Source organism: Panthera tigris, chromosome E3 (assembly GCF_018350195.1).
Source record: "Panthera tigris isolate Pti1 chromosome E3, P.tigris_Pti1_mat1.1, whole genome shotgun sequence".
NCBI classification, from domain to species: Eukaryota; Metazoa; Chordata; class Mammalia; order Carnivora; family Felidae; genus Panthera; species Panthera tigris.
Genome location: NC_056675.1, coordinates 33,975,906 through 33,993,821, shown reverse-complemented (window position 1 = coordinate 33,993,821; position 17,916 = coordinate 33,975,906). Strand labels below are relative to the sequence as shown.

Sequence of the window (17,916 nt, the reverse complement as noted above, 5' to 3'; positions counted from 1 at the left end):
CTCTGCCGAAAAGTATTAAGACTTTTCATACACAACAAAAAGCCACTGCCCTCTTTGTCTGGATGAGCTTCCTAGAACTCTAAGGACAATCCTGTTCCCAATTAGGTAACAGCAAGGCACAAGGGCATAAAACATGAATGGGTTATTTTATGCATTTACACTCAATGTTTTATTTATTTTTTTTAATGTTTATTTTTGAAATAGAGAGAGACAGAGCATGAGCGGGAGAGGGGCAGAGAGAGGGGGAGACACAGAATCCAAAGCAGGCTCCAGACTGTCAGCACACAGCCCAACGTGGGGCTTGAACCCATCAAGCGAGATCATGACCTGAGCAGAAGTCGGATGCTCAACTGACTGAGCCACCTGGGTGCCCCCCTCAATGTTTTGTGTTTTTTTTTTTAATCTTTTTAATGTTTATCCTTGAGAGAGAGAGAAACAGAGACAGAGTGTGAGCAGGGGAAGGGCAGAGAGGGAGACAGAGTCTGAAGCAGGCTCCAGGCTCTGAGCTGTCAGCACAGAGTCCGACGCGGGGCTTAAAGTCATGAACTGCAAGATCACAACCCGAGCCGAAGTCGGACGCTTAACTGACTGAGCCACCCAGGCGCCCCTACGCTCAATGCTTTAAAATGCAGCTGCACAATGAAATGTGTCAACATTTACAAGACCTGGACAACTCCGTGAATCAATATTTTCCAAATGAGCACCGAATGGCATAGAACAGCTCCATTCAAAGTACAAGACAGAACAGTGAATTTTAATGTAACAGAAAAGCGATCTTCAGGGTTTCGAACTGGCACAGTGCAGTCAATTTTAAAAAGCTACCAAAGTTGGGTGTGGTACCAAAGAACTGCTATGACTATCTGAACAGGCTGTTAACCTACTGTCCCCTGTATTAACTAGACGCCTCTGTGAGCCTGGCTTTTCTGCTTTTGCCACAATACATGCAGCAAGTGACAGAAAGCAGAAGCTGAGAGAACAGAGAGAGCACAGAACCCAGCTGCCTTCTATTAAGCCAGACAATAAGGACATTTGTAAAAATGTAAAAATAATGCCATTGCTCATTGAATTTGGTTTGGGAAAATATTTATTTCCTGTAAAACATACGTTATTCGTGTTGCCACATAATGGTTTGTTATTCTTAAATGAGCAACGAAGACGGGGCACAGGCTTCGTTTCTAATATGGCAAATGATGACAGACACAACCCACCTACTTAAAGCTCTTGGGGGTTTTCATCTCTTTAAAAAGCGTAACAGGATCCTGACAGCAAAAACAGTTTGAGTCCAAAGACCAGACCGAGCGGGGGATGTGCGCTGTGCGGGGCTAGCGAAACTGGAATCACAAGCCCTACTCTGCAGAGCTCCCACCTGGGAGCCACCATGCCCGCAACCTGGAAGGCGGCAGTCAAGGAGCCCACATTCCTTCATGCCTGGGGGTTTCTCGGCCTTCTGGGCCCTTCCGGAACGGCACCTGGAAGCGGCACCTGGAAGCGGTGAGAGGCCCACAGGGGTGTGGTTCCAGCTCGGCCTCACTCACCCTGCTTCCCATTCAACTCCCCTCAGACCCCACGCCCGGTGAACTCCAGCACCAGATCCCTTGTCACCAGATGGTCAGCGGCGCCCACAGTTGTGCATGGTAAAATCTAACCAACCCCTCCTCTCCGCTGCTGCTCTGACCGAACCCTCAAATGACACCGAGAGCCCCACCCTGCGCCACCCGGTTCATTCATTTAGTGGTGAAGCACATACACAGCCACAGAAAGGTTCCAAGTCCCCTTAAAACATACTGAATAAGGGGCGCCTGGGCGGCTCAGTTAAGTGTCCAAATTCGGCTCAGGTCATGATCTCACGGTCTCTGAGTTCGAGTCCCACGTGGGATTCTGGGTCTCCCTCCTTTTCTGCCCCTCCCCACTCGTATTCTGTCTCTCTCGCTCGCTGGAAAATAACCAAACCCTAAAAGGAAAAAGAATTTTTTAACTTATCAAATAAAACCTACTGCAGATGACAGAATCATGGGAGCCCGCACATCCTCTTGCTCCAACAGAAATCACGGTGAGGTCCCATTCGATGGAGCACTGGCGCATCTACAGCACGAAAGGCCTTGAAGATGAGATAGTCCGTGCAAGAAGCTGGACACAAAAGACCACACACAATGCAGGATCCCATTTATACCAAAGGCCCAGAAGGGGCAGATCTGAAAAAAAAGGAGCCGGACGGCTGCCTAGGCTGTAGGGAGATGGGGAGTGTCCCTAATGAGTACAGGATTTCGTTTCGGAGTAATGAAAATGTTCGAAATTTGGGGGTGCCTGAGTGGCTACATCAGACGGGTGTCCAACTTTGGCTCAGGTCATGAGTTTGTGACTTCGAGCCCCACATTGGGCTCTGCGATGACAGCTCAGAGCCTGGAGGCTGCTTCAGATTCTGTGTCTCCTTCTCTCTCTGTACCACCCCTGTGCACAACTCTGTCTCTTTCTCTCTCAAAAATAAAAAACATTAAAAAAAATTAAAAATCATGATGACTAGGGGCACCTGGGTGGCTCAATCGGTTAAGCATCTGACTTGGGCTCAGGTCATGATCTCGCGGTTTGTGAGTTCGAGTCAGGCTCTGTGCTGACAGCTCGGAGCCTGGAGCCTGCTTCAGATTCTGTGTCTCCCTCTCTCTCTGCCCCTCCCCTGCTAGTGCTCTGTCTCTCTCAAAAATAAACAAACATTAACATTTTTTTCAAATCATGGTGACTAACACGTTTTATCAAAAAGACTTACAAAAGGGCAGGTGCAAATCTAATCCTCTGTTAACTGTTACCAAAGCAGGTAAAATTAAGAGTTAGCAAATATTGTGGCGTGTTCCCATCTGACTGAAACTAAAATACAAAAATGCAGTGCATTTTTTGTACTACTGATTATTTGTACTACGTGGGAGAGAAACTGTGGATGGAGGCACAGCAAATGACCCAGACTCTTCCCTATTCCCCTGATCTCAAAGTCTGATGGGGAGAAAAGGAAAGAAACACCACGCAGTGTGTTAATTATACCACAAAGAACATATCGGGAAATACAAAGATGCCTCTATTTTCACCTACTGGAAAGCCTTGCCTCTGGCTCTCACCTCAAATTCCCTGGAACTCAAACCCTAACCACCCAGCCAGCCCTCCTACCCCACTCTCCACACCACTGCACCAGACCTCACTGCTTCCCCCACAGCCAAAGTAATCTTTCTCTTCACCTCCAGAGCCTTATCTCCTCACCTCTTGTGGCATTCATCACTTTGTATCCTGCACGAATTCTGTGCTCACGGGACCTATCTACATCCTGCTGACTTTCCTTAAGCAAAGACATCTTATCACCTCTTCATCTTTGAGAAACCACCCCTATCCCCAGTGCCTGAGCAGTGATTCCAAGATTACCAGCAAGTATGCACTATGATGAGCTGGTTTGGGGAACCTTCTTCCTAAGTAATGACAGAAGAAAATGCCCATTATTCTAGATGATAATTCCCATTATTAGAGATGAAAATTCCCATTATTCTAGATGATCCTGTTCAAGGCAGTGTGCACTAGAGAGGCAGAGCTAAAATCCAGTCCACAGGTTGGGTCCAGAGCATCCCTGCCCATCAAATTTCTGTGCTAATGGAGATGCTCCATAGACAGCTGCGCTGTCCAATACCAAAGCCACGACCCACATGTGGTGGCTATGAAGCCCTCGAACGACAGCTCGTGAGACTAAGTAACTGAATGTTTAATTTTACTTAATTTTTATTAGCCTAAATCTACTCACTCAGTCATGAGTGAATACCGGCTACAACACTGGTCAATGTGAATCTAGAAACCATTCCATCCCTCAGAGCCTTGGTTTCTTCATCGGTAGAGCAGAGGCATGACAGACACTTTCTGCTCTAACGCACAATCATACGACCAAACGGCTTCTGATAACATACCGAAAATGAAAAGAGTACTTCAAGAAAACCAAGAGACCTTCAAATAATTGATCGGACCAGGGTGCCTGAGTGGCTCAGTCAGTTAAGCATCCAATTTCAGCTCAAGTCATGATCTCACGGCTCACGGGTTTGAGCCCTGCATCAGGCTCCCTGATGTCAGCCCAGAGCCTGGTCCCGCTTTGGATTCTGTGTCTCCGTCTCTCTCTGGCCCTTCCCTGATCGGGCTCTGTCTCTCTCTCTCTCAAAAACAAATAAACATTAAGAAACAATTTTAAAAAATGATTGGACCTAACTTCATCAAAATAGAAATTAGATTTTAAATAAGAGCCTCTGATTTCCAAGGAACTACTGACCCTAAAACGTTTAGATCTGCAGTGCTAGTTCTCCCCTTCCCCATATACACTCCAAGGTAATTAACAACGAAGTGAATCATCCTGAAGACTTAAAGGGGCAGGAACCGTGCTTTTCACATCACCCCACGGCAATGGAGCGGAGCTAGCCACCAAGAGGACCACCAGCGCCCACCTATGGTTGGTGGGAGCGCACGGCTGTGTCCAAGATGCAAAGACTTGCATGAAGCCATGTTAGGGTTTCTTAAAACTATTCTATAGACGTTGACTGCTGCAATCACTTTCCAAACTAAACATGCTTCCCAAAGCCTACAAATTGTGTGTGTGTCTGTGTGTGTGTGTCTTTTTTTTTCTCCCTTCGCATTCCCTGTCAGGGGAAGAGGGCCCCCCCCCCCAAAAAAATATTCAATATATGCCATGAAAGCAATGCCACACGGCTAGGTGGTGGCTATGAGGCAAGGAGGATGGCCTCTTAGGTCACCCCGTTTCTTTCAGCACCCACCTGGTTAAGGAATCTGGGTCTCTGGGACGCCTGGGTGGCTCAGCCACTGAGTGTCCAACCGGCTCAGGTCACCATCTCACAGTTTGTGAGTTTGAGCCCCACACTGGGCTTGCTGCTGTCAGCGCGGACTCCTCTTCTGATCCCTCTGTCTCCCTCTCTCCCTCTCTCTGCCCCTCCCCCTCTCTCCGCTGGCACTATCTCAAAAATAAACAAACATTAAAGGGAGGGGGCGCCTGGGTGGCTCAATCGGTTGAGCGCCTGACTTCGGCTCAGGTCATGATCTCACGGTTTGTGGGTTCAAGCCCCGCATCGGGCTCTGTGCTGACAGCTCAGAGCCTGGAGCCTGCTTCGGATTCTGCATCCCTCTCTCTCTGCCCCTTTCCCGCCCATGCTCTGTCTCTGTCTCAAAAATAAATAAAAACATTAAAAAAAAAATTTTTTTTAAACTTAACAAAAAAATACTAAACAAAAAAAAGGAAAAGGAACCTGGGGCTCTGGTACCCAGCTCCACAGAATCAGAAACTCTGAAATGCAGTATGTTTACGTCCTGAACCCCTGCTAATAAACCTTCTCAACTTTTCATCTCTCCATATACGCAGAGTCCCAAATGGTTTGCTTTAGGGATGATCCATTTCAGCTAGGGATCTCAGTATGTAACAGTTACTGAATACCCGACTCAGTTACTTCAATTCTATTCTCGCAAGGAGGGAGGCACCTGCCCTGAAAGCACATAATATTCTGCTCTGTATCTTCTTGACCCACACATCCACTTGCTGAGCTGTACACGTGACCCCAACCACTTCTGGCAGTGAGCTACTTTCTATATTCAAAGCGTGTGGTGAACCACACAAAAACGCTCAACCAGGAAGACAGACTGCAGCACACCATTCAGGGTTGGTGAGGGAAGGAACGCGGGAGAAGGCAGCAGAGGTGTTTCAGCTAAGAAGCAGTAACCACGTCTTTCACGACCCACAGGGTCTACTGGGTTTGACGAATCGCCATCGGCTGTGAGGCCAGACTGCACGGGTTCAAATCCCATTACTGACCCTGAGTAACTCGGTGTCTTGTTCTGCTTTGCTATGAAGCAGGGATGATGATACAGCCATCTCGGAGAGCCCGCACATCACGTGGCCCAGAACAGAGTGAGGGGTCCTCAGTGAGGGTGGGCAGCCTCGCACTCATCAAGCTTCACCAAAGCCCCCTACAGGTTCAAGGCCAGCTACAAATATCGGGCACACACCTGCTCCTCACCCACCTCCCTGGACCGCTATGACTTTCAGATGGCTGCTGGAACTTATTACTATAAACTTAGTGGCCTAAACAACACACCCTTATTCTTTGCTCTGGAGATTAGAAGTCTGAAAACTGGGCTCCTTGGGCTGAAATCAAGGTGTCAGCAGGGCTGTGTAGCTTCCGCAGGCTCCAAAGGAGAAATCTATTTTCTTTCTTTTTCTTTCTTCCCTCTTTCTTTCTTAAAGTTTATTCATTTTTCAGAGACAGAGCATGAAGGGGTGAGAGGGGCAGAGAGAGAGGGAGACACAGAATCTGAAGCAGGCGCCAGGCTCCGAGCTGTCAGCAAAGAGCCCGATGCAGGGCTTGAACCCACGGACTGGGAGATCATGACCTGGGCCGAAGTCAGACGCTTAACCTACTGAGCCACCCAGGTACCCCGAGAAATCTATTTTCTTGCCTTTTCCAGCTTCTAGAGACCTCCCCATTCCTTGGCTCCCCTTTCCATCCTCAGAGCCAACAAGGCCTTCCCACCCCACACCACCCACACGGCAACCTCAGGACCCTTAGGATTACACCAGGCCCACCTGGGCAGCACTGGATACTCTCCCCATGAGGGACACTTACCTTTGCAACGTAAGGCAATATAGTTGCTGGCTCTGGGGATTAGGACAGGGACATCTGTGGTTATTCCACCTACCACAGACCCTAAACCGCGGACACAGACGCACAGGTCCCGATCCGACCAACCCTGTTGTGCTATTCGACATCTGCCTCCGACCACTCCAGCGCAGCGCCCCCTTCTCAAAACCGGTCATGTGCCCCCCTCAGGAAAGCCTCTGCTGACTCACCCTTCCCAGGGAAGCCAGTCCCGTCCCTACTATGTGGCACGGCCACCTCCTGTCCACCACCCCTTCGGAGCCCTTCATGGAGGCCCTCCCGTGCACATGTGCACCTGGCACCTGAACTCCGGCCCTCCGTAGGCAGGACATGTCTGGTACACAGGAGCCCCGCTAACCAGGCTCTGTGAGAACCACAACAGATCACCTCTGCTGCTGCGAGAATGCAAGCCTCCATTCCTGGTCCCTCTGGAAGCCAGACAAGAAGACAAAGAGGACAGGGCTAAAAACGAGAAGCCCTGCACAGGGTCGGCGAACAGGTGCCCCTCTGTGCACCTAACCACAATGAAGATCGAATGTAGGAACTTTCCAGTGATGTGACTTTCCCGCAACACCCAAGCAGGGGCCTGTCACACCGGACCACATTACACCCTGCGAGACTTCAGAGTTCATTTGTTAACTGCAACCCCAAAGTAGATATGATCCGCAATCCACTTCTTTGAACAAAAGAGAACTTAGCTCTGAGCTTATAAGATACAGCTGAAGCTGTCCACAGAGAAATTCTAGAAAATCACTTTAAAAATCTCCCCCATTCTCGGTGTACCTCTCTAGCACTGAATTCGCAGGAGTATTAGCAAAACAGAAACACTAGGGATAAACATCACCCCCCATGAGCAGCAGAAGCGAGATCATTTGTTACTTTAAGAACTACACATGGAGGCTCTCGATGTGGGGGTTGCGACTTCACACAAAGTCGGGTTTGGTTACCAGAGCGGACCGACGGGCAGTTACCAGTGTAATAGGGTCTCTCTATACTCATGGTCTAGACACACACTTTCAATGAACACAAACGGTTTCTGTAATTTTCTTTCTTAGGATGTATGTTTGTTCTAATCACTGATTTCAACAGTTAACTGTACATTTGTTGAATTAATAATAAACTTGGGCTTGTATTTTGTAGGTTTACTTGTATTTCACTTACATCGTTTGTTGGCACTGTATTTCTACAAAATACAGTCTAGAATGTCCACAGTGGACTAGAAATTAAAGAAAAAACCTGGTTCTTCACCACAAATAACTGGAGAAGCTAGCTCTATAGGGTTTGCCCAAGAACTATTTTATTCATTTTAACTGAGCTCTCCCAGAACACTTCCCAACATTCAATGTGATACCAATGCTTCCAGAAACACCACCAGCCAAGGATCCAACCAGATCATTTAGGCCAGCACTGGCCACTAACACTTTCTGCCGTTGCCAGAAGTACCCTGTACCTGCACTGTCCAACATGGTGGCCACCAGCCACGTGTGGTTATTCATCACTTGAAATGTGGCTAGTAAAAACATTTTTTAATATGGCAAGTCAGTTAAGGAATAGGATTAATTTAAATTTTTTTAATTTTTTAATATTTATTTTTGAGAGAGGCAGAGCATGAGTGGAGGAGGGGCAGAGAGAGAGAGGGAGACACAGAATCCAAAGCAGGCTCCAGTCTCCACACTGTCAGTACAGAGTCTGATGGGGGGCTCGAAACCACAAACTTCGAGATCATGATCTGAGGCAAAGTCAGACAACTCAACCAACTGAGCCACCCAGGTGCCCCTAATTTTTTTAACGTAAACTCTACACCCAACGACGGGCTAGAACTCATGACCCCCAGATCAAGAGTTGCATGCTCCATCAAATGTACCAACCAGGTGCCCCAATTTTATTTTAAACCTAAAATTGCAGGGCTGGTGGCCACTGTAATGCACTGCACGGGTCCTTATACCCATGTGGCATCTCCTCCCCCCCCCCCCCCGCCCCCATATGAAAACAAGTGGATTTCTGGAGAAAGATGGGCCTAAGAAGGAACCTGATCTCAGTTTGTTCTCATCAGAACCAGGAGGAGACCTGGAGTGCTTCGGAGAAATGAGGAATCCTGGCTAGGACAGCACCCCACTCCAGTCCAACCCAGGACAAGCAACCCCTCAGCCACTACCGTTCCCAGTCTCGAGTGGGAGAGTCAGCCCAAAGGCTGGGGCTCACAAAGGGGCCACAGCAACCCACGCCCCCACCAGCTGCTTCTGAGGGCATTCTGCGAGTCAGGCTTTTCCACCCGATTTGTGCATCCTCTTAATCCTTACACACTCAGCATAGAAGAGAGAAAGGCTGAGAATCTTTGGGGACAATTCTTGTAAATGTCCATGATGGAGACAAAACAGCACTATGGACTGAGGAATGTTTTTAACCACTTCACATACAGTTTCTTTGACTGAATAATGTCTCCTCCATGGTGATCTAAACCACCGAATGCAAGAAGCAGGCACTTCAAAATCATCCACCCAACACTAAGAGAAGCTAGGCTGCATAACCACACCGACAGTTAAGAACTGTTACACGCACTCGTTTTAAGACAGCCACTGCACAGGGTCAATTAAGAGCCTTGAAACAGAACCTATTCCCGAAAGTCGCATTGATGAAACATACTTCCAACTCCAGGTACGGGGCCCATAAGTCCTTTTATAAGGGACCCCGCAGTGATGGGGTTTGCTCAGCCAACAAATTAGAGCCACTGGACAGGGTCTCCCCCGGAAAATCCCCCATCAACTCCTTCTGAAAGTACTATGAATCGGGTGGCAGGAGGGGTGGCCAAGAGAAGTTTTAGTTCCACCCAGACACCTGTGGCTACGCCCTGGAGCGTATCACACTCTACAAGACAGGCCACTCTCGTAAACTCATACCAGAGGCCAGTTTAGCAACTTACTGTGAGAGCAAGGCCTTCCCCAGGTGGATATGCTGAGGGCTGGCACACGATACAAGAGTCCTACCAGTATCAGGATGTCAGGAAAACCAATTTAGTCACTGGCACGGAATCAAAACCGGAGGACCTAGGCTTTGAATATTCTATGCCAGGCAGGAGAATCACACAGAACCGCTGTGGTCACACAAGGGAACCTCCTCCTCCCTAGCTTTCAGACTCTCAATGACCCCCTCCCCCACACCCGACCAAAAAAAAAAAGGGATCGACCTGAGCCACCCTGAAACTCTGACCACTCACGTGGCAAACGGTGGACTAGAGCTCCCTCAGGCAGGTAACCTGTTCTCTTCCAAAGGACACGGGCCCCCCTGGGCATGTGTGTCCACATTAGCAGCGGTGACCTGCGCAGTCTCCACACCTCCAGGCTGGCCTAAGAACTGAGCTGGCGACAAGCAGCACAGGGGCCAGGGAGGGCCCACCGGGCGGGGCGAGGAGCACCGTGCTCCCTGTTACCCCCAGAGGCCTTCCAACCCCAGCTCTTGCCACCCCAACAACACGCCGTGCCACCACTTCTCAGGGTGCAGCCCTCGAGCTCTCCCTCCCCCGTCTCCTGCTCGACTCCCACTTAGCCCCGTCGTCCCCATGTTCTGGAAGCATTCAGCTCTTGCCCAGGTCCATGTATTTCCTGACTCTCTCATTACCCCCATTCCCAACTTCCAAGTTCTAATTCACCAACCCTCAGAAGTAGGCCTGCTTCTCTTCAAGAGAATTTCAACACGTCTGACTTCTCATTAGCCAAGGCATGTGTTAACTCACTAGAAAAATGGCATAACTGACTTTCCTGCCTACGCATGACACTTAAAATCCTGCTTCCTCCAACTTTCTTAAGTCCAAGTAAGTTCAGGACAAGTTCACGAAGCAGGTGACATTGAACAGTCAACTCTGTCACGGTACGTGTCAAGAAGCGCCTCGTTACAACTTTGTCTCCAGAGTAAGATCCCTTTGCCTTGGAAATCAAACAAAAAGACTCCGGCTACATACCACTCGTCCAAAAAACCAAAAGAGTAACAAAACCAAATTTTAAAATACTCAGAAGAAACAGTCAGTAATTTATATAGACCCGTCAACACCCTGGTCTGGAAAACAGAAATGAGCTCCTCCTTCCAAAAGGATCAAAAATGCCATCTGAAGCAACTTACGTTAAAAGCAATAAAACTGAATTAGCAGCTATCAAAGCAACATCAGTTTATGGCTTCGGCTTTCTCTTTCACACACCACCTTGCCAGCCAGCCGCCTCCTGTTGTGCCGTTTAGCCTTAGAATTGCTTTTTCCTGCATGAATATCCCCCACGAGTACATTGAACAACAAAACAACAAAAACAAGAACAGGAGACGGTCACCTTCCACACTAACAAGCCAACACTGAGGAAGAGAGGGGTATGCGAGGGACAACCACGGTCTACGGGACTCCAGTGCAAGCCAAACAGCCGTGGCAACCAGAAAGGTTTAGGGAGAAGGTGGCATGGGAACAGGTTTTGAACCCCTGTCCTGGGGTATCCATCCTGTGCGCGTTCCCAAAAGAGAAGCCATCGGCGTCTATGCAAGGCCCCAAAGCCGGGGCTGCCCCCCAGGAAGCACCAGCCTGTGTGTGTTCGGACCCCAAAGCACAAAGAAGGCCAAGGCCAATCCTGAGGACTCTGATGGCCTACACGGGACTGTGTGACTCCCCACATACAGCACACCTGCGCCCCCCTAAAGCAGGGCGGTGAAGGGGCCAAGCGGTCCTGCGGGCAGTCTACTTTCAAAGAGCTGCACGAGCCGTGTGAGGTTCGGGAGGGATGGAAGCAGCCACCAGCAAGAAGGCTATTGCAAAGTCCCAGCATGAGGCAACAGGGGCCTCATTTAGGGTGGTGGCTGAAACCAAAGGGCTTGGTAACAGGATGTGGGGATCCAGAGAGAAGAATTCAAGGCCAACTCCCGAAGTGTGGAGACTGGGTGACCTGATTCTCAACCTCAAATCATCATTACATGCTCTAAAACTTTTCCCAGAACAGGAATACTCTTTATCACAGGGCTACTGAGCTGAGCACAGCACACTTCAGTGCCCGTGTGTCAGCGCCCCAAGTCCACTCGTGTCCTCTGTCATCCACAGATGTTTCTTAAAATATTATACCATTAACCTTAAGTACCTCTTTAGGCATCTCAAGCCCAGAATTCCATAATGCTGCTTAGATTGAGGCTGGTCCTGTTTTCTTCCTAGTCCACACTAGGACATAATCACCGTAGGACATTTCTGCACACCACGGAAAATCACAACCTGCCCTACCTGTGTATGCCATGCTCTGGTCCTAAGTCGATCGCTTCCTCCCATGCAAGGCTCCACTGTCCCAGGAACCCCACGAATTGAACATCCACACTCCCAGTTCTCTGCACAGTACTTTACAAGAGCTCTGTGCTCTTGTCACACAATTAAATGGCAAAGTCCACACTCAAACTCAGGCCTGGCCCAAAGCCTGTGCTCAAGCCACCATACTGCCGCACCACGAGGAGCTGGAACTCAGCGGCCCCTTTCTCCCTTTCCACCAAGCTGACTGCAAAAAAATAAAAATAAAAATAAAAATCAAGGAGGAAGGTACTCACTTTCTTCCCATATTTGCTGTTAGCAAGCTTTTATTTGTTCCCAGATCATCAAAATCAGCAGCCTGAGAAAATCGAGAGGGTTGATGCCTGTGGGGAGTAACTTCCAATCCTACCAAAACCTGCCAGGCTCAGAGTCAGACATTTCCAGGTTTGGCCTAATTTTTTTCTGTATTTCTTCTGGGTTCTCTAAGTTGACTTTCATCTTGTAGCTTCGCGGTTGTTTTACCAACCAAGGCTAACGCGAGAGAAAAATAGGGATTCCCGTGATTTTTGTCTTGTTACAGGGCTATCTGAAAAGGCAACTTGCATTTTAGACAGAGTAAAATGTGCCCGGTTTGGTTTATCTGGGTGCGTGTGTGCAAGGAAACTCCCTTTCACTCCCAAACCTGCCTTAGCACAAGGGTAACTCGAAACTCCACCTCCCCACGAAAGTTTGAAAGAAAAAGAAATCCACCAGTGCTGCCTCTTCCCAACCAAAAACACTGAAGTCAATGATCAATTCTTCGCAAACTGCAGATGACTCATTGATTTGCTCCCAGCTTGGTGTCCCAACGGCAGTGGTCTGAGTGTTGCACCGAGGTCAAACAAAACTGTCTGTCCCCAACAGTCTAAGACGGAGATTGCTCACAGGGGCCGAAGAAGCAGGGAACAAACATCAGGGTATTTACATTTGTGCTGGCCCGTCTATGCAGCAGAAGCAAGGGCCTTGGGAAAACTTCCTGTTGACTGGACAGGGCACAGCACTGACCAGATGATCACCGCTCCGAGTACTCAGAGGGCAGAGGCCTGCGCAAGTCGCTCCTTCAGGCCCTCGGCCCGCACCTCCTCTGAGTTAGACAAGGAATAAACTGCTAAGTGAATTCCTTCCTGGCCAGACCGAATAACACCACCGCCACCGCGTGTGCCTCCCCACTTGAAACGTGTGATCAACTGCTTCGGGACCTAGAGGAGGCATGGGGTCCGACCCCATGAACTGCCGTCCTTTCCCTCGTCTCTTCCCTCTCTGCCCTTCACCCTTTCTAACTTTTGCAACTGCTCAGAACAAGTCATTTTTAAAATAACGAAGCGTGAGCATTGTTATTCTACAGCAGATACGCAAGGACCGAGCAAAGTTCCGTCAAAAGCAAATGCAATCCCAGAGAAGTGGAGTGAGAAAGAGAGCAAACTAACACTGACCTACTGATAGGAAAGAACAACCGACCTAACCAGTCTCCCAAGCTCCTCCGAAAAGGCCCTGCCCAGGAGGGGCAGGTAGGATGCTCCTCATTGACAAAGCCTTCCCTTCCTCAAGCTGATCAGAACCCTAACTGCTACCAGCTGCCAGTTCTATTGGACTCAGGGCAGGTTCAAGGCACTAGCATAACCTGGCACGTGAAGCCAAATGGAGTTGATTGTCACTAAATCCCACCCTGCTGGCTTTTTAGTAGGAAGGATTCTTCCCCTCTTCCTGATCCTAAACTACAATATTTAAAGCCAGCACATTTCAGGAGTGGGAAGCTTAATAAAGGCTGATAGATTGCCTAAGACACAGGCAGCTTTGTGAACCACACACCTGTCGGTGCTCACAGGGAATTGACAATCCCAAGTCCTACAGAGGCAAGGTATCGGTGGGATAATGAATTTGGGACAGAGATCCACTCAAAAGAAACAAGTTTTCTCAAGTTTTAGAAATCAGCATTAATAACCGCAACCTTCCCCTCCAATTTTGAGATTCCAGTAAATTCGCAGATTAATGATTTCAGGGGTGACCTTTCCAATACGAACTTTGATATGAAAATAAAACTCCATGAGAAAAGGAAGTCATCTTGCAAGCATGGAGTGTGTGGATTTCTTGGAACTGTGGATTTCTGAAAATTCTTCCAGTACCCTTCAACACTCTCCAATCTTACAGAAAAGTCCGCAGAACTCGGGGCATGACAATTTCCCCAAAGACGGTTCTGCATCAGAAATAGGTCCTTCAGTGATGTCCATCTTTACTGCTTCTCACTACTATTTTAAAACACTTGGAAAAGGGGTAAAACGACATATAGGGGAAATCAGTATGCTAGCACTGTTGGATTTTTGTCTTGATGGAGCGCTATTCAAAAAAAAGGGGGGGAGGGACTGAAAAGCAACCTGTTTGGTTATGTGGCATAAAAGGAATACCCAAAATTGTCTCAGCAACATATTCCTGCAACTAGGTGGTTTAATCACACATGCCAAAAGCTTCGTGAAGCTACTGCCTTCCTGAAGCCAAAGGAAATACATAGCCCGGTCCTTGGCGCGGACTCTGCTCTCCTGTCCCCCACGACTGCCCATTGTTAAGTACCACTGGGAAGTGCTTTCTGCAGGCATTTCCACCACTTTGCCTTTTGCAATCTGGCAAGCCATTTTTTTCAGTGAACATCCAATTACTGGCAGTACGTCATTCACAGGGGAACACCAGTCATGGTTAAGTGTTCCCACCAACCAGGGTGGCAGGCAGTGCCCCACACGTGTAGCCAGCCGACAGGACAAATGTGGTCCTTTGCCTCAGCTTCCTGAGCAAGGTTCCATTCATTTATGCAACCCGAGATCGCTGGCTAAAAGCAAACTAAGAACATTCAGTGCCCAGTTCACTTAGCTACCCTACCCCCTTTTTTGGCTCCTGCCGGTCTGACCCCTCAAGGCAGGTAAAAAAGCTGTTTTTCCAGACTACTTTGACTTTGCTCTTTTAAACACTTGGGGCCACGAGAACTAAAAGATGCCTTCCAATGGCCAACTTGCCCGAAATATGTAAACCAAAGACTCTTGACATCAAACCTTTATAACCAAGACCCCGTATCTGGAAGTACCTGAGGAAACTGCTGCCAGAAGGGCAGAAAATTAAGTTACTTTTGGAGTCAGGATTGATTCGGCTGTAGGTAGCCATGTGCGGAGGGGCTCTCGCGCAGTTGCAAACACACACCTGGCCGGATGCTGACTGCACCGCACACAGTCGGGTAACCAAACTCTCCCCTCCCCGCCCCCCGCCCAAACAGGTAAGTAGAAACAGACAGCGTCCGGCTCAGAACTCGGGGCCAGTCCCAAGGCGGAGAACATGTGCCTTCCTTGCAGGTGTTGTTCCAAAATGAAGCCCGACGCTAGGAATTGCCGTTTTAAAGGGATCCGGGGGAACGCCTCGCAGCCCCGGTGGGCGCTCCGGGGGAGCGCACGCGAGCAGGTGCGGGCGAGCCCCGCGTCCACGGAGGGCGAGCGCTCCCCAAGCTCGCCGGCCAGAACCGGGCCAGGCGAGGCAGATCCCGGGGACGCCCGCCACGGGGCACGGCCCGCCCCCACCCACACCCCACCTTCTCCCCACCCCCCACACCCCCCCGGAGCCCGGCTCCCGACCCGACGGCCGCCAGCAGCCCCGGAGCACGCCAGCGTCCCTCGGGCGGCCAGGGCGCCCTCATTCACAAGCCCGGGATCCAGGCGCTTTGTGCCGGAAGGCGCCCCGGACAATGAGCCGGGCAGGGGGCCGCCGGCCGCCCCCAGCGCGCGCGGGCCCGGCATGACGGTGCAGCCTCGCCCGGCCCGGCCCAGGCCCAGGCCCGCGGCCGCCGGGGCCTGCTTAAAGATGGCGAGCCCCTCGCGTGGCTCCCGCGGCTCCCCCCGGCCACAATGGAAGGCGCCCCCCGGCCCCGCCGAGGCCGGTCCGCGGGCCTCACCTTCCATCTCCATGTCCTCGGGCTCGCTCAGCTGCTGCTCGCCCGCTTTCTGCTGCTGCTGCTGCTGCTGCTGGTGGTTCATGTCGGCCGCGGCCTGGGCCTCGCCTGCGGCCGGGAGCCCGGGCTGCGGGCCCGGCGGGCGGGCGGCGGCGGCGGCGAGCCGGGGCGGCGGCGGCGGCGGCGGCGGCGGGGCGGCCTCCTCCTCCTCCTCCCGCGCGTCGTCGGCGGCGGCGGCGGCGGCCCCGGGGCGGCCCGCGGCGGGCGGCGGCGGCGGCGGCGGCGGCGGCAGGGAGACGCGCACGTACTTGCTCGCGATTCGCCCAATCTCGGCGCCGAGGCGGGCGGGCGGCCGGCGGGCCGGGCCGGGCGGCCTCGTCGCTCGCTGCGGCCGCCGCCGCCGCCGCCGCCGCCGCGGGGCCCGCCTCCCGCCGCCGGGGCCGGGGCCGGGGCTGCGGGGCCGCGGGCCGGCCGGGGGCGGAGGGCGGCCGGGCGGGGGCCGCGGAGTCAGCCCCGCCTCGGGCCGGGCGCGGCGGGCGGCAGGCCTGGCCGGCCGCGGCGGGCCTGCGGGGCCTGGGGCCGGCGGGAGCGGCGGCGGCGCGGGCGGGCGACTGGCCGGCCGCGCTCGGGGCGCTGCGGCCTCCGCCTCCTCGGCGTCGTCGTCGGGGCTCCGGCAGCGGACGCGGCGCCCGGCGGCTCGGCTCGGCTCGCTCTCAAAATGGCGGCGGCGTGAAATGTCACATCCGCATGGGGGGCCCGAGAGCGAGCGAGCGAGCGAGCGGAGAGCGGGCGGGAGGCGCAGGGAGCGGGCGGGCGGGCGGGAGGGCGCCGAGCAGGAGGGCGGAGCGGGAGCGGAGGGCGGAGCAGGGGAGGCGGAGCAGAGAGCGGCCCGCCCGCCGCTGCCGCCGCAGCCGCCTCGGCCCGCCCGCCGGCTGCGGCTCCGGCTCCGGCTCCCGCTCCAGCCCGCGTCGCACCGCGCCCCCCCGTGCCTCCCACGCCCCCAGAGCCGCCCGGCCCCGGGTGCCTGCCCCTGAGTCCCGGGACGCGCCGGTGCGGGCCCCCCGGCACCCCGACCCTGGAGGGTGAGAGCCCCGAGCCCGGCCCAGCGCAGGGGCCTTCCCCCCTCCTCCCCATACCCTGGGGCCCTCGGCGCGGCCGTGTGACCTTGGGCGTGTAGCTGACCGGGCTGCTTAGAACAGGGTCTGGGACAGAGCCGGGGGCGACGCGTACCACCAGTGCCTATGGTCAGCAGTAGTAGTAGGATTGCTCTCCACCCTTAACCGAGCTGTGTTGTACGTGCCCAATACCCTACGTGGGAGAACTTATTTTCTCATTGTAGTCCAAACCAGAAAAGTTAAGTCCCTCAGAACTGACCCCAAAAGCTCTTCGTGTGGCATTTAACCTGTTCCCCTCAAATCAGCACAGACTGGTGAGTAGCGTCTCAGCTTTTTTATGGTAACCGAGGCAGCGCAGGTGAATAAATAGGCAAAAAGGACATACATCTCTGTACATCTGTCCCCATCTAAGGGACCGTCTCAAAGGAGAATGTAATTTTGCCCCCTAAAATGGCCAGGAAGTTGTGATTCCCACCCCACTTTCCATCTCCGTATTTCCTTTCCCTGCATTCTTCTCCAGTTTAGTTAGGATCGCATCTCCACACCCACAAAAGAACGTTTTGTTCACTGTGGTGTCCCACGTGCGTGGGACATTGCAAGGACTCAATGAATATTTGTTAAATGAATGCTTGATTCAAATGTGACTGCCCCTCCCCCCCCCACCAAGCATTTCATATATGCGAAGGTTTCCCACCAGCGGAATTTCTTGCTAGACCAAGGAAGGCAGCAAATGAGAGGGAAGGAGTGACTTCACCAAGAATCGGTCCCAGTCCCTGGGTCACCCCCAGATCCCGAAGAGGTGTTGTTATTCACACAGATTCTCACAAATGCTAATGAACTGTTCTCAGATGCAAAGGAATCCTCCCCTCCAGCTCTGCAGAGCCTTGGGGAGGGCAGAAAGGACCTTGG

The 17,916-nt window shown here is 52.0% G+C and overlaps 1 protein-coding gene across 1 annotated transcript in view; it reads right to left on the bottom strand.

Moving 5' to 3' along the window:
- USP7 (ubiquitin specific peptidase 7) overlaps positions 1-16,011 on the bottom strand; it is a 64,868-nt gene extending 48,857 nt beyond the window's left edge. The window contains exon 1 of the mRNA XM_042972567.1: positions 15,896-16,011. Coding sequence (XP_042828501.1) covers positions 15,896-15,977 — 82 coding nt within the window. The 5' untranslated portion in view covers positions 15,978-16,011. The remainder of the gene's footprint in view (positions 1-15,895) is intronic.
- Positions 16,012-17,916: the final 1,905 nt, after the last annotated feature.